General features: G+C 53.2%; 2 protein-coding genes across 3 annotated transcripts in view; both read right to left on the reverse strand.

Annotated features, from left to right (window-relative positions):
* The window catches only part of UNC119B (unc-119 lipid binding chaperone B), a 68,602-nt gene that overhangs the window by 49,879 nt on the left and 2,014 nt on the right, over nt 1–16,709 (reverse strand). The window lies entirely within an intron of this gene.
* Nucleotides 1–16,709, reverse strand: part of CABP1 (calcium binding protein 1) — a 55,939-nt gene that overhangs the window by 3,298 nt on the left and 35,932 nt on the right. Inside the window, exons 1-5 of one of the 2 annotated variants that reach the window (XM_077766003.1) lie at nt 9,315–9,483; nt 4,572–4,751; nt 1,567–1,597; nt 1,164–1,307; nt 8–117 (exon numbers count right to left, since the gene is read on the reverse strand). In XM_077766003.1, the coding sequence (XP_077622129.1) occupies nt 8–117; nt 1,164–1,307; nt 1,567–1,597; nt 4,572–4,751; nt 9,315–9,359 (510 nt within the window). In that variant the 5' untranslated portion in view covers nt 9,360–9,483. Of the gene's footprint in view, nt 1–7; nt 118–1,163; nt 1,308–1,566; nt 1,598–4,571; nt 4,752–9,314; nt 9,484–16,709 lie in introns of those variants that run through there. The other variant, XM_077766004.1, reaches the window with a different exon arrangement.

Raw genomic sequence — 16,709 nt, forward strand, 5'->3', positions numbered from 1 at the left:
CACTCACCTCTCGGAAAGCGTCTCGAAGTTCCTTCACTCCGATCATATCTGCTGTTTCCGCCAGGAGTTTAGGTCCCATCAGCTCTACAAAGTCATCGAAATCCACATGGCCACCCACTGGAGACAGAGGAAAGGGCTAGGTCATCTGTCCAACCACTCCCCACCTCTGACTAAGAAAAGGAAGGCACTGTGAAGCTCTCCATGACTGATCCAGTGCCAGGTCCAGTGTACAACCAAAAGCCAAATGAGGACACACAGGTGACCACAGACAGGTGGCTTATCAAAGAATGGGTCAGGGGAGCGGCCAGGGTTAGACCGAAGGAACCAGTCAGGAGGTGGATAGAAGCAGATACAGATGGGAGAAAGACACACTGGGTCACAGAGACAGGCGAAGAATATCAGAGACAGAGAGACAGAGACACATGAGCGGAAAGGCAGAGAGAAGCAGAAGTTATGAGAGCCTGGCCCACCTGCCCCAAGTCTTACTCTTCATGTGCAAATGGAAGCTCAAGTTCAACAAGATCCCTCAGCAGGTAGGAGTGGTGAAGAATCAACACCCACCCCACCCTCTGCTCACAACAGCTTTCAGCCAGTGACTGCTGACGCGCCCCCAGTGGAGGGGTGAGGGCTCTAATTTTAAGGGTGGAGGGGTGAGGCCTCTAACTTCAAGGCAGGCTTGCTACATGAACTCCCGAGCTGCCTAAGCAGAATGAGACTCAGGCCACTCCCAGTGCTAGCTGGCTCCAGAGTTCACCCTTTGTGGCTCCTTCTCACTATGGTCTCACTTACTACTCCCTGCTGATGCTTTCCTTTCCCTCCCAAATAAACTGCTTGCACTCAAATCCTCGTCTCAGGGCCTGCTTCTGGGAGAACCCCAAAACTGACAGAGAATAACACAGTAATGAGAACTTCCTTCCGTTCCACAATCACCGCATGCCAGGTACCGCGCTGTTTTGCAGATAGTCTCTCATTGACTTCCTGTGCTCCTCTCCTTGTACAGTTTACAGGTGAGGAAAAGGAGGCTCAGAGAGGGTAAGTGGTTTGCCCCAAGTCACGGAGTTGGGAAGAGATGGGCCCAGAACTTAAGCCCGGGCCTGAGTGACTGCAGAGAGCTTGGGGGGCGGGGACGGGAAGGGAAGAGGGTGCCGGGTGGAGGGACTCACGGTTCATGTTGATCTGCTGGGATAGCTCAATAAGTTCCATCTCGGTGGGCATGTAGCCCATGGTACGCATGCAGTTGCCCAGGTCCCGGCAGTTGATGTAGCCATCCTTGTCCTTGTCAAATTCTCTGAAGGCCTCTCGGAGCTCTGAGGGACAGAATAAAAGTGGGCATGGCTTGGGGAGGGGGGGGGCACCAAGCCTCTGAGCAGAGGCAGCCTGGGTGAGCCCCTGGCCCAGAGAGCCAGACCCTGGAGCCAGGACGTGCTCCTCTGACAGCTCGCTCCACAGAGGCTGCCCAGCCCCATGCCGGGCCTCGTCCGCAGGAGGTCAAGATGTCGCTGCCTCTCTTCCCACCAATCTCCTGTATAGCTGAGCAACCCTGTCCCCCAAGGGGCTGGGTCTTACCTTCAATCTCCTCCGGCCGCAGCGATCTGTCCTGAAACAAAAGAATGTGTCCTATTAGCAGCTGCAAGGGACCTAGAAGTCACAAAATCCCCATCCAAGGGACAGCGAGCATCGAGTGGGACGCATGCCTGGACCACATCTTTGAGGGAAAAAGCTGCGGCCCCACATCTCCCATAGACACGGGAGGTGACCAGGGACCCCCGAGCCCCATCCGGCCTGGGCAGAGAGCCTCTGTGTCCCCATTCCAGACACAAGGATGTGTCAGGGAACAGAGTTGGTCTGGAGGCCAAAACCTGTAAATAAAGCAGGGTGGGTGGGAGGTCACAACAGTGTGGGAATCTGGAAGGCAATGGAAGGAGGGAGGGGCTGGAGGGACAGAAAGCAGGCTGCCCATGAGGGAGGAGGAGGAGGAGGAGGAGCCGAGGGTGTGGAGGTAGATTTCAGGCTGTGCCCTGCCGCTCGGGCATGGCCCACCTTCTCCAGTTTGACCCCCATCCTACACCTGGCCCTGTCACGGGACACAGCATAGGACCCTGGTGGCCGCCAGTGGCACTGGCAGCCGCCAGGGTCCAAAGCACACATCTCCAGCTTCAAGCAGTGCCCAGATCTCCTTGGAGAGTCAAGGAAACCCTGGGTCCAGGCATCCGAACAGATGGCAGACAAGTCTCCAAAGAGCAGGCCCAGAGGACGCACGGGGTAGGCTCTGGCTGGTAAGGTGCCAGCCACCCCAGGCCTTCCCAGGAGGCAGCCAGACCGGCATGACATTGATTCCCCACTGGACCTATTCAGTCAGCTCCAAAACTGGTGCACTGGGCCCATCCTCCCTGTCACAGCTCTCTGTCTTTGGGCAGGAGGAACGCGGGGCAGGGTGCGCCCACCCTGAGGAAGCACATACCAGGTGTGGGCACACCCATCGTGAACCCAGACGTGCAGGCGGGCCGCAGTGAGCGGGGGGCATCTCAGCTGTGCACACGGTCAGGGCAGGCAAGAGACAGCTTCAGCCCATCCACTGTAAACTGGCCCTGGGTCAAGGGACCCCAGCTCCGGAAAGTCTGAGAATCTTCCAGAAAGGGGCTGCCGAGCAGTGTCTTGTGGGACAAGCGGGTGCACAGGACCCCGTGCTCAGGAGCGGCTAAGTGAGGCAGGACAGCGTTGAGAATGCACGTGAGCCGGAACTGAGCAGGCTGTAAGCTATCCAGTCCCGGCGGGGGTGTTTCTAGCTGAGGGCAGGATTCACTGAAGGTATGCATATCTCTGCAAGATGACTGTATGGACTTCCACCGTAAAAGCCTGTCACAGTGCACTGTCGTCACTCCCTTCCTAGTCAGGCTTGGATGCTGGGCGGCTGAAAAGGATGATTTTTGCAATGCCCTGTACCCCCTCAGAAGTGAAGTGAGCTAGTAGGCGAGTGTACGTGTGTCCACACGCGTGTGGAGGACATTGGCTAGGACAAGCCACTTGGACGTGACTCCTTTCCCTTCCTTCAAGCCTCAAGCAGGCTCCCACATCTCCAGGACCCAGCTCTGCAGGACTGGAGGGGAACAGAGTACTGCTGACCCTTCCACTTCTTGCATAGCCAGAGCCAGGAGCAGGAAGGCCAGGTAACCCTTCTTTGTGCGCCTGGTCTGGCTGAGTCCTGGCGGCTGGCCCCTGGATCACATGCTCCTCTGTGTGAAGCAGGGCCGGGGATGCCTACCGAGGTGACAGGGAGGCTGTGAGCACCATCCCCAGGGGTGAGAGGGGAAGATGAGCACATGAATTCCCCTTTCTCCCCAGCTTATGTGGTCCGGGAGAAGAGCTGGGGCTCTAGTGTCAGACAAACAAACGCGAGTGCAAAGTCCAGATCTGCTACTTCCTAACTGTGGGGTCTTGGGTAGGTCACTTCAGCTCCCCAAGCCGCAGTCTCCTCATCGGGAAAATGGGTTAAGACTAGTACCCACCTCATAGGACCTTTGTGAGGATCCCGTGAGACAAGATATGTAAAGTGTTTAGGGGGCGCCTGGGTGGCTCAGTCGGTCAAGCATCCGACTCTTGATCTTGGCTCAGGTCATGATCTCGCAGTTCATGGGTTCAAGCCCCACATCAAGCTCTGCACTGACTGCACAGAGCATGCTTAGGATTCTCTGTCTCCCCCCGCCCCTCTCTGCCCTTCCCCTGCTCACACTCTCTGTCTCAAAAATAAATAAACTTAAAACAAATAAAGTGTTTAGCATGTAGCATTCAATAATGGAACCTTCATACATTTGTATCTATAACATCACCATTACCCTCTCCTTGTGACTGCTCATATACCTAAAGGAGGTTGCCCAATATAGTAGCCACATGTGGCTATTGGAATTGGAATTGGAATTGAATAGAATGAACAGTTCAGTTCCTCAGTCACGCTAGCCACATTTCAAGAGCTCAATGGCCACGCGGGGCTGGCAGCTACTATATTGGACAACACTGATTACAGAGTATGTCCATCACTGTAGGAAGGACCGGACAGGCCTGTGTATTCAGGATGGAGTACAGGAAACCCTGGAGTCAGGCTCTCAAAGTTCGAACCCTACCTCTGCCACCCACTAGCTGTGATCTCGAGCACATTAGCTCCCCAACTCAGTTTCCTCATCTGTAACATGGGGATGATCATAGTACTTACCTCTCGGAGTTGCTCTGAGACTTAATTGAAGAGATGCACCAAAGCACTTAGTACAGTACCTCGCACACAGTAAGTGCTCAAAAAAAAACCAAAACAAAACACCCCCCCAAAAAAAAAAAAACAAACAAGCAAAGAAACAACAACAAAAAACCCCATGAGCTGCTGTTATTACTTCTTGCTGGTGGATGTGGATTCACCAGCGCTTTGCAGCCACGGGTGGGAAACTTTGGGGGTCAAATTCACAAGTTGAGGGTTTGGGGTACATCCATTAGGGAGCTGCGTACCAAGCCCCTCTTCTTCCCAGCACCTCGTTATGCCCTTGAAGCCAAGTCGAGTGAGGCGCCACTGGGGCCAACTTACGTACAGGCTGCCTGTTCTCGGCGAAGCCCTTGCGCAGGAAAATGCAGGCAGGGCCCAGCAGGTTGTGCATGACGGCGCAGTTCTGGGCCAGCATCAGGAGCGGTCCTGGGTGCTCGCCGCTGGCCGCCGGCCCCTCCTCGCTCGTCTGCACCACTGTGTAGCTGCTCTTCTCCTCCTGGCGCATCTTCAGCCAGCACCAAGCAAATACAAAAGAGAGGCAAGGGCGTCACGTCCCTGCCCAGCCGGCCCTCCTGGCCTCGGCCTGGCTTCTGGTCCCAGAAGGGGCTCTCCTCAAGCCGGGACCCTGGAGAGTTGTGCAGCGTGTTCAGGGAGCTCTCGGGGTGCATGGGAGGCAGGAGTCAAATCGGTTCGACAGATGGGAGTCTCTGATCCTTGCCTGAAATGGAGGCTGCGGGGAGAGCTGGGTGCAACACCCGCTGTGTGGCACACAACACACACATGCTCACAACACACACACACGTGCACAAAACCACACACTCGTATGCGTGCAGAAGATTAGAAAGAGAAGGAGGCAGAGGGAGGCTTCTGTTCCAACCAATGGGAAGTGCTCACTCAAAGACTAATGAATACCGTCCTTGCCCAAGATGCTCCTAAACGGACTTTTGACCCTGCCTCCACTGGACCTCACTGGAAGGCAGTGAGGACAACCAGAGCTGGGAACACAACAGAGCAGGCCCGGGTAGGCTGCTGGGCTGGCAGGTGGAAACACAGGGCCCTAGCCAACATAACCGAGCAGGCAGGGTAAGAGGGGGGACTGTCCCCTCTGAAGGACAGTGCTACTTAACCCGGCCCAAGGTTTCCAGCCCTTCAGCTGGGCCAAGCAAAGGCCGTCCGTGGGCCAGATTCTACCCAGTTGGCTGCCTCAAGACTAGACACTTACTGCCCCCAGCAATTCTCCTTCTTCTCCCTTCTGCCTCTGGCTCACTGCCCGGCCCAGCCTGCCCGACCTCTAGAGGCTGAGGCAGGGGCCCTCTCTCTGCTTACCGAATATAGCTGTGCTCTCGGGCCCTGGCCCTCCCCTCCTCCTCCCTGACAGTTCCCATGCAGCTATAAAAAGTCAGCACTGCCCACAGACTGTCCCCTTTGGACAACAGCAGCATCCAGACACAACATTCTAGTCCACCCCGGGCTCCCCAGGATGCCCAAGGCCCCCCAGGATCCAGGTCAGGGTGCTTGGCCTTCAGTCCTGAGCTTTGATGAGCTTGGATTTAGAGGCAAACCTTCAAAGGAGAAACAGAGCAGCTGAAACTTGGAGGGTCCCCACCCTCTGTCCTGCCATACCCCACTTGCTGCCAGCTTCCTCCAGCACACAGAAGGCCAGGTCCAGAAGAAGATCCTGCGACCCAAGGCGTGGACTGTCCCCCAGGCTGAGAACCAGAACGGCCTCTCCCAGCTTACCTCGTCTTCCCTCTCCTCCAGGGCATCTTCTCCCCAAAGCCCAATCCTCTGGGGCTCCAGAATAGGCTCCCTTCCAACTTCCTAAGCCTCTCCCAGGCCTAGAGAGGGGGGAGCAGTATCCTGGCTCCTCAGAGGGGAGGCAGCTATTCATGCTCAGTGCAAGGCCCAAGTTCAGTGAATGCAATAGGGTGGGGTCTCTGGCTATCTCAGAACTTGAGAGATGTTAGGCAGATCAAGGGCCATTCTGGTTTGATGTCTGAAAGAGTTCAGGGCCTCGGCCATACTCTCAAAGGCTCCCAGGACCCAGGCCAGAGCAAAGGCAAAACCAGAGAGACCTTCCCAACTGGGAGGCTGGCTCAGAGGAATCTCGGGAGTAGAGAGCTCGACCCCAGGAAACAAGCTCCCGAGATGTGTGCAAAAATCCGCCTTTTTGTTTCTGGCTGTGTCTCCTATACTTGGCTCAGCGTGAGCTCAAGCCAGGAAGGAGGAGGCAGCACAGAGGAGGCTCAGAGCTCGGAGAGGAGATTTAGTACACTGGCTTAGGACTCAAACAGTCTCAGGGACAAATTCTGGCCCTGCCCCTTGCTTGCTATGTAACCTTGGGCAAGTGACTGCACCTCTCTGTGCTCTGGGTTCCTTCTCGGTCTGGTGGGGGAGACATGTGGCCCCTCGCAGGATTCTCATGAGAAATAAATGAACTATTGCACGGTGCCTAGAGCACTGTCAGAGCCGAATGCATGGAGTTGCCATGGGGATGACAATGACGATGATAAGGACAACGATGATGATGGAGATGCAACATAAGAGGTGCTGGGAGACAGAAGGCATTTACTTCTGGCTCCAGAGGAAGTGGGAGAATATTTACCAATCAGGAAAGAACTGAGAAGGATGGAGAAGAATGTGTTCCCACGAAGAAGGTACCCGCGGTGGCTGGGGAATTTCCACTGCATCTCTTGATCATAATACTGCCTGGCACCAAGTCGCCCCAGGAGGCTGCTGTTCTTCCCTGGCCAGTGATGGCACCTGACAGCCTGATCCTGCCCCACAAAGAGCCCGGAGCAGGTCGCCTCTCTCCATTGCCAGTTCCTTGGCTACCATGCTCAGGAAGCCAAGTGGGCAGCGGCTTATGGGCTTGACAATGTCTCCTGGCACCGAGGGGACATCTCCCCAGGAGGAGCGTGGCAACAGGAGGGGTCAGCTTGCCTCGTGACCTTACAGCTTTCTAATAACACAAGCTGGCTAAGAGAAGGCAGGTCAGAGCTTGCTGTCACTTGGAAGGTGTTCAAGGAGCGGGTGAGTGAGTAAGCAAGTGCCTGGCGAAGTGGAGGAAGGAATCACTGCAGTGAGTGGGGATCAGGACGACCTGTAAGGTCAAGTGCGGGAACCTATGAATAACATTCCTGACAGCAGGAAAGAGACAGGAAGCCTCTCACGGAGGCAAAAATAAAAGTAAAATACCATCTATGGATTCACACAGACCTGCGTTTCCAAAATCTCTACTCTGCTTCCACTCGGCTGTGTGACTTTAGGAAAGCTCTTAAGTCCCGCTCCTTGCTCGATAAAATAGCCAAGGGAAGGTGGAAAAGAGCAGATGAGATTACAGAGGCTGGATGTGTTGTAGCTTTTCAGAAGAAAGCAATTGTTGCTATTACGAAAAAAAATGAAATTGAATGCAAGAAGTTTTATTATCTTTTACCCTATTCCATGGACTCAAAACCTCTCCTATTTTCCTTTTTGCTTCCATCCTCGTTCTCAGAAAACCCAGAGTGGAAACACTAGGATCATGATGATAATAATAATAGTTACCATTTACTGAGTACTCCATTCCAGGCAGTGTGCACAGGGCTTTTATTTGCTTCTGACAATCACCTCGGGGGGTAAATATTAGTATTTCCACTTGATGGACAAGGGAATTGAGGTCCAGAGAGGTCAAGTAACTTGCCCAAAGTCGCATGGCTGGAAAGAAAAGATTGGAGAAGGCTGGCTCTTAAACACTCTGCTGTGTATGGGGTGGAGCAGAGGGATAAATCTTGTTCTTAAGTTCTCTTTAAGCTTTGGACAAAACCCGGGGTGGGGGTGGGGGCAGGGCAGGCTCTCACCCCGTGGTCCTCTAGACTAATTCAGGTCAGTTTCTGCTTCTCTGCAACTGTGTGGAGGCCAATTCTGATGCCAAAGCCTCTTCTAAGTTGCCCGATGATGGGGGCCGTGTGCACAGAAGAAACACTCAACCCTCGGAGGGATCCAAGGAACAGTGAAGATAAGAGGGAATTTGGTGTGAGCAGCTTAGCTACATGAAGAAGATGATGAGCAAAAAAGCTCAACATTTCCTAAATTAAGAGACTATCAAACTGACCCAGGAGGTAGTATGGGGTTAGGGACAGAGATGCCATTAGTTAACCTAAGACCTCCAGTTAAGTCACTTTACCTGAGTGGCAATCAAGTTCCTTGTCTGAAAAATGAAAGAACCGGAAGAAAACATCCCTATCATTCCTTCTTCTTTTAAGTAACATCCATGAGTTTCTTCTATGGCTTAGCTACAGAGGGCTAGAAATACAAGCAGAGCCCAGTTGAAGCAAAACCCTATAGATGTAAGCCCAGCTTTGCGTGAAAAATGTTTTGGAGGCAATGATTTGCTTTCCAAAAGGAATTCTTGCAAAAGGCTATTATCCTGGTACATAAGCAATAAATCCACTACAGAAAGCGACTTATGGACACCTTTGCTCAACATCCTATTTCTCAGTGGAAACAATCCAGGGCCCTGAACCAGTCTGGTCCTAGTTGAGATTTTCTGACCTGATTCAAGAATTATTGAGGGTGGCGGGGGATACCCCAGTAGCAATGGGATCGACTTCAAAACCCACAACTCTGAAGGTTTAGAGACCACCAGAGAGAGGGCCAGATACTCTCAAAGAGATGAATGAGTCCCTGGCCCTACAGCCGGGAAGGAGCCTCAGTAGAAGCAGGGTCAAAGCCCAGCTCAACCCTCTTCCGATCCGACCAGCCCCAGGAGGGTCCATCCACTCACATTCTGTGGATCCGTGCTTTTCTTTTTGTGGCCCAGGAACTATTTGTTTTCGTCCCTAAATCTTGTGCTAATTCCCAAACAGAGCCCCCCATGCAGACGTTAAGTCCCAGCTCCAGAGCTGGGCCTGAGACAGAAAACTGGGATCAGAGGGAATCTGGAGCTAGAGAGAGGCAACAGCTCTAGAGAGAACCCACGGAAAGGGTAGCAAGCTTCAGAGGCCCACCCTCCTCCGTCCCCAACTCTAGCACAGATGGCGAGATGCCCCCTCCCCTGCCCCAGATCTTGGGAACTCCGGAAACATACCTTCCTTGAGAGATTTCTCAGTGGAGACTTGACACAGTTGCCCATCCTAAGCTGAGGCAGCCCCTCTCAGGATCCCCGGGTCCATGAAGGAGGCTTCTAGGGACTAAGAGACCTTAGTCCCTGTCACGGCCAACCCCAGCCTCCATCTGCCTGCGCAGAGGTTCTTCCTCCTAGACCGTTCTGAGCCCTCTCTCCTGCGCGCGTGCTCTCTTACTCGTCTGCCTGCTCCCGCTCTCTGATTTTTTTTTTTTTTTTTTGGTGGATTGTGTGTGTGTTTGTGTGTGTGGGTTTAACTTTCTGGGCACTTTCTTAAGGACATGAATGCAGGCGGGGAGAGGGCAGGGCACAGAGAAAATCGCCTGGAGAGCTGATGGCAGAGGGCAGCAAGCTGGGGAAAGCTGCCGGATCATCTACATCAGATTAGAGCTCAGTCCTCTCTCCGGTTCATTTCCCTTCCCTCAGCCCCTCCTCTCCGGCTGCCAAATCTGCAGGGAGATTGCTTCGGGGAGGGGGGCCCAGAATGGCAGCTGCAGCTGGGAATTAGGCCAGCAGACCCAGAAGGGGAAGCAGGCTAGTTTGGGCTACCAAAGCCAGGGTGCCTCCCAGCTCCCAGCCTTGTGCGTGCGCGCGCGTGCACACACACACACACACACAACACACATACACACACAAATATGCATACACAAGCACTCAGGGACAGACACACATCCTAATTGCCCCCTGGCAATCGCAGCTGGATTGAGAGCAGGCAGTTCCAGTCGAGGGCCTGGAAGATCTTGTGATGTCCCCATCACGCTCCATTTTTCACACTTGCCTCGTCACCGAAAGGGAATGAGGCTCCAGGGCGGGGAGCACAAGCTGAGCCCATAGCAAGTGATCAGGTCCTTCACTCCCTTTGCTCTGCCGGGTGTCTCCGACCCAAGGGAAACCAAGAGACCACGGTGAAGGGGGTGGGGCATGATGGAGGCAGCACCGGTGCAAAGGGTGTGATTCAGGGCTGTGAACCCTCTAACCATCCTCCGCCTAATCCTGAGCGAGGATCTGTCACAGGCTTCCTCCGGGTGCAAAGCAGAGAGGCTGCCCTTGACGAAGCGGTCTTCGAGGTCCCACGACTGGAACTTTTTTCGGTGAGTGGCTCTTGGTCGTCCCTCTGGGTCTCAGGTTTGATGTGAACTCATTTCCAGCCTCAGATGTTACATTCAAGACCTACAGCCGGAGCTCGATGACCCAAGAGAGGAAGTGTCCCTGTTTCCCCCGCAGCCAGATTTTCCCAGCAGGGGGCACCAGAGACAGGTTGGGAAGGCGAACTCTTTCATGGCCGGGCCCCTGATGCAAAAACCCTTTCACGGGTCGCTGGAAGAGTTTTCAGTCCAGAGAGGCCGCTTTCCCAGGGACTTTTCATCCGGCTCGAATGGCTGGTCAGAAGCCCCATTAGGGGAGTGGGTGGGGCACAGCCCAGAAGGTGCCACAGGCTCGCTCCCAGGGAGCCGGGGGAGGAAGTCCCTGGATAGCTCCTGACGTCTGAGCGGCTGCTGACGACGGAACAGTTTAATCAGGGGAGTTACTCAGCAGCCTTGTTTGGGCCAAACCTCCAGAGGGGGCATGGAGAAGGAGGAGCAGCCCCTGAGAACAGAGGGAGGAGTCTGGGGAGGCACTGACTCCCAAAGGGCAGGAAAAACACCAGGGAGATGAAACAGAAGAGTGAGCAGCTAACGTAAAGGCCTTCTCCAAAGACCTGTGCCTCCAGAAGAGAGCATGAAGCAGCTTCTCTGTGGGGCGGAGGGTGAAAGTCATGAGACTCAGGTGCATGAGAAGGGTCTGCCAGCTTCTGACCTCTCACATTCCAGGGCTTCTATTTCCTCGCCTGGAAAAATGGGGTTTCCCTTATCTTGCTTCTAAAGCGGATGTGGGCAAGTACCCGGCACATGGTAGATACTCAGTGACTAATTATTAAAATGGAAGAAAGAAGTATCATTTGTCCAGTGTTTGTGTGCCAGGCACTGTACCTGGCTCTGGGAAGGCTGTGGGGAACAAGATAAACATGGTCCCTGCTTTCAGGGAGCTTACATCCTAGCAGGTGGGCAAGAGCTATTAAAGAGCTCTGAAGGCCCTTATTTAATTACAATTCAGGTCAATGCTATGAAGGGGAAACACAAAACCTCCGAGAATGTGAGACAGAGGAATCTGACTTAGTCTGGGGCTTCTGGAAAGACTTGGAGATCAAACCTAGAAAACCAACCATCTGCAGACTCTTGAAAAAGCTGGGGCTCACCAGGGACCCCAGAGGGAAGCTGGCTTAGGTTCCAGGTACAAACGCAGTTAATATTAACTACCTGGGCAGATACACAGAAAGGCAGACACAGCATCAAGCAGAGATTCTCAATGCTACCTGCAGATGAGAATCTCTGGGGAGTCTCCCAGAGATATAATAGGTGTAGGTGAGCTCCAGACATTGGCGATGTTTAGTGCTCTGGGTAAATGTAATCTGCAGCCCGTGCTGAAGACCACCGACATGGATGCTAAGAGCTTGGAATGCAGAGGCCTACAGACCTGGTTCAAATCTGGCCCTTCTGCCTAGCAAACTCTATGACCTTGAGAACTTGTGAATCTCTTTGAGCCTCAGGTTCTTTATGAAATGGGTATACTAATAAGCCTTCCCTCCTAGGGCTGTTGTGAGGAGTTAATGAGATAATACACACGAAGAACCTGGCACAGTGCCAGGCACCTAGAAGGGGTCCCTTCCCCTGCCCAGGATTGGTCTTAAAGGGCTAGCTGTGCGCCCCCTTCCCCCCTTACACTCAGCAAAACACCCACTCGGTCAGACCTGGTGACTTCTGCCCCCTGTGGGCCAGCACAAAGCATGGCACCTGTTTGCCGACCTTGGGATATGCCTGTCCTTGGAAACAGGAGACAGGAAATGGCAAAACCAGGCCCCTGTGGAAAAGTCATGCACTTTGAAGAAATCCCATCCTTCCTTAGGGGGAAGGATGCTGCTAACTTGAGATTTCAGGCAGCAAGGGATTCAGGGATTCAAACTCAGAGCTTGCTTAGGTTACTTTGGGCTGGACAGGTCAGGTTACGGTGGTCCTGAGTGACCTAAGGGATAACCAGTGATCTAGAGAGAGCAGGTGGACTGACTTTTAGGAGAAATTTCTTTTTAAAGGATCAAACAGTGGGGGCTTCTCTAAGGAGCAAAGCATGTCACATGGCCCCACCTTCCCATCCCTCTTCACTGGGGCAGCAGCCGCTGGGCCTCCAGAAGCCTCCACTTTGAGTTCTGGAATAATAGGATCAGAGGGATGAGAAGGATAAACCCTTTGCTGATTATTTCTGATTAGGAGGGAGGCTGGCCTCTGGCCCTGATCAGTTCTACCACCAGCATTTGAACTTGGATGGCAGCCCAGTGTGAACACACTCAGGGAAAGCTGGGTCGTAGCCTGAGAGGTGCTTTGTGGATGTTTTGGACAAATAGGAAACACACTTATGTGATTTCCCATCAAAGTGGCATGAGCAGCACAGGCAGCTTCTTCGGGGATCACATCCCTGCCATTTATTTACTGTGTGGCCTTCGGACAAGCCACTTCCCCTCTCTCGAGCCGGCTTCCTCATCTGGAAAATGGAGGGGGGGTGGGCGTTGACAATGCCAACAGACTGCTATGAAGATAAGATCATGAGAAGATACTTTGGAAATTGTTTCGTGAGCTCCTGACAGAGGTCTCGGGCCCTCCTGCTGCTTACCCCAAACAGCTAAAGGCAAACGCAGATGTCCTGGAGGACTGTATAGGATTGATATTAACCCCAAGCTGCCCCCCTCTTTCATTTTCCCCAGGCTGCAGAGGAAAGGCAAGAGCGTGTCCTGGCCCTCTCAGAGGGCAGTAGGGAGAGACTGAGCAGGGCAGGAATGAATAAAATGCACAGCCCTCATCCTAGGAACACAGACCTAGTACGATTGAATCCATTAGGACCCAAGCTTCCATAGAGTCTCTCTCCCTTGCCTAAACTATAGGAACTAAGAAACCTCTGCAGACCAGACGCTAGAGATACTGGTCATTCGCTCATTAGATACGGTGATCATGTTATGGGCAAAGCAGTTTGGGAACTGGGCTAGTCAAGTCAAACCAGAAGAGATGTCTCTATGGGTAGAAAAGGGAAAAGAGGGGACAGAGCTGTGGGTTTTATACACATTTGCCTCCTCTACAAGAGGTGTTTCTTCCTCAGCTTAGACTAAGGAGCAGGGAAAAAAAAAAAACAAAACCTTGTTCTTAAAATAGTTTTACAAAACTCAATGCCAAGAGTTGCCCCAAATCATGCCTATTTTGAGTTAATGTCTGATACCGCATCTGGGTATCAGCTGGGTGCCATGTCCTCAGCTGGCCACAAAGAGGGTACTTGGGAAGGTCCCTTATCATTCAGCTCATTTAATGGCCTTTCTTGCCTGGCTCAGAGACAGCTTTCAAAGTACCTTACACAGACCCACATTCAGACAGTTACTCTATTAATAATAACATTAATGAAGGCTGTCCCTTTTTTCCAGCACCTACTCAAGCCAGGTGTTTTGACATCCTTAATTGTGTGTGACTCTCATCAATAGCTCTGCAAGGTAGTTTTTGTCAGTCTCATTTCTGGAGGAAGAAACCCAGACCAGAGAGAGAGAATAACAGACCCAAGGTCACAGCAATAGGAAGTGACCGACAACTCTGCTTTCTCCCACACCACCCTTCCCTGGCTTTGCCTCAAAACCACACCGTCTCCCTGCAGGCAGTGAGGCTGCTCTGGGAGGTCACTTATTCTGATTTAAAGCATTCTGATTCCTGTCCCCCCTAAAGTAGGAGTCTAGCTAGGTCTTTCCAGTGTCACTTTGAGCCCTGGCTCTCCCTGACTCTATTGCAAATGGAAAGAAGAAGGTCCGAGACAGCACTTAGTCATTAATCAACAATAACAACAATAACTAACATTGATAGTGTCCTTGCTCTGGATCATGCAGTGGGCCAAGATCTGTACACACCTCCATGTTCCATTTAACTCCCCCAAAATCCAACGAGGTACTATGATTTTCCCTATTTTGCAGATAAAGGTAACAGAGGCTTTACCAAGGTTAAGCAATTTGCTTAAGGTTGGAAAAAAAAATAACAGAATTCGGGAGACCTGAGAAATAGACCTCCCCAGGACTATATTCTGCCCTAAACAGATTCTTTCAGAATGTTTCTGTATTCAGAATCCCATTTTCCTTCTCCTGGTCCTGGCCCTGTCTCTAGGGATAGAAATCTCAATGCAAAGAGAGCCAAAGGAAAGACTAATTCCCCTCTGTCTCAGGAGACTGGAGACCCTGACACAAAAGTCCCAGGCTGGGTTCCGTGGTTATTTCTGTTGTTGTTCAAGCACGCGCCTGCGAGCTGTCAGCGGGAAGCCCAAACTGAATGTGCTGAGCTTTAGAGGAAAAGTCTGTAGCTCCAGAGGCAAGCGCTCCCACAGGGAGGTAGTAAATATTTGATGGGACCTTTCAGCCCGTCCTGACTCAGGTGACCCCGGTGACATTTCAGAACACGGAGCTGGAGAATATTAATGACTAAGAAAGTAGGAGGAGGAAGGAAAGCAGGTAGCTGAAATGCTCTGAGCTCACAAAGGGCCCATGCAGGCAAATCCCGGAAGACCGGAGAAAGAAAAGACTCTTTTTCTAGGAACAAAGTCATAGTACTAGCAAAATAAATAGCCAGAAAATGTGTGAACCCGGGCCGATGACCTACCCTTCCAAACTGCTAGATGGTAAGCTCCGAAACAGCCAGAACCCCAGGTACTTTGTCCACTGTTGTCTCCGTGGTCCCAGCAAATGCCTGGGCACAGCAGGCGCCCCAAACTATTTGATAAACGTTTGAATAGATGTCATTGATTCCACAACCCAGACCCAGTCCACGGACCACGGCTCAAACACCCTACGCCTCCTACCTAATACAGAAGCCACTGGAGTGAACTTCCACCTCAACATGTCGCTGCACTAACTCTCAAAGCTCTGCATCCAAATCTCTGCTCTGGAGAACTGCTTCCAGCAAACTCGGCTAACGAGGGCTCCCCACAGGAACAAAGCCACACGCGGCTGCCCTATCACACCACACAGCAGCCCCGTGCAACCTGAATCCATGTGCAGCTGCCTTCATGTCAGACCTCCACTGGCATCAGCCGCCACGGAGTAGTATTTTGAAAAGGAATGTGCAGATCTGAAGCAGAACACACACACGGCCTCCTTGGAATTCTGATCCAGCATGGCAAGCCAGGAGCTTGAAGTGGCTTCTCTACACTACATCCTAGCACAGAAACGCTCAGGGCCCCTCTTCCCCCACACACCATGCAAACTCTCCCATCAGACCTCTGCATTCCACCCCTCCTCGGCTGCCGCAGACCTGTCTCAACGCTGTGCCAATGAGTTTGAATTAATTATGGACTCAGCACTAGAAGAAACCCTGGCTCTGCTCAGGAGTTCACAGTTCCTTTCTGCGAACCTCTCTCCCCAGCAGCACGCCCCAAACTGTAGCCCGAGATTAGAGGACCGATGCTCAGCTGCCTAGGACCCTTGAGAGAAAGGCCAAGAGGAAACCAGAGTAGCCACTGGTGACCCCTTAGTGACCTTCCTGACCCTAGAATGCACTTCAACTCAGGCCAGCGTGTTAGTCCGCGTCCTACAACTTGACAGCTGCCCATCCGCCATCCTAGGGGAATCCCTGGAGTGACAGCCTCCTTAAGTCACCTCGAAGTTCCGAGGTGAGCCATTGCTCTGTGTAGCCCCTCTATGCCCACCCAGACACTTCTCTTTTCTCATATTTTTCAGTCTCCATCTAGCTCTCCAAACTTTTCCCAGGTCTCTTGGGGCCGCGACAGCCCATGACTAGCGGCTTCCACCCCCAAGCAAGGCTGCGTGCCCCGAGGTAGCCATTCTTGACTCCCAGACTCCAAACCCTTTGCTCCCTTGGGTGGCTCACTGGCAGTCTTGGCTAGAGACCGGAGTTGGCGCCACCTGCTCGGAGCGCCCCTCCGGACCCCTGCAAAAATCTCCAGACGCTTTGTGGCGGTCGTTCCCTTCCAGGACTGGCCTATGCCGGCAGGTGGAGGGCTGCGAGGCGCTGATGCCTCGCCCAGAAGAGGCCCGGAGCGTGGACAGCGCACAGGGTGCTGAATCAGGCACGGGGGAGGCGGAGTGCCGGCCAGGGCGCAGGGCTGCGGAAGGACTACGGGGATCGTGACTGGGGGCCGCGGCCCGCGGGAGGAGGGCTGTGGGCGCGCAGCCGCGGCAGGGTCCCGAGCGCCTTTCCCGGGAGCGCGGGCGGGAGGCGCGGCCCTTACCTGGCCGAAGGCGGAGCTGAGCATGGGGCGCAGCTGGTGGAGGAACGGGTCTGCCTCGGACGC

This window comes from Crocuta crocuta, unplaced genomic scaffold (genome assembly GCF_008692635.1).
Source record: "Crocuta crocuta isolate KB4526 unplaced genomic scaffold, BGI_CrCroc_1.0 scaffold339, whole genome shotgun sequence".
NCBI lineage: Eukaryota > Metazoa > Chordata > Mammalia > Carnivora > Hyaenidae > Crocuta > Crocuta crocuta.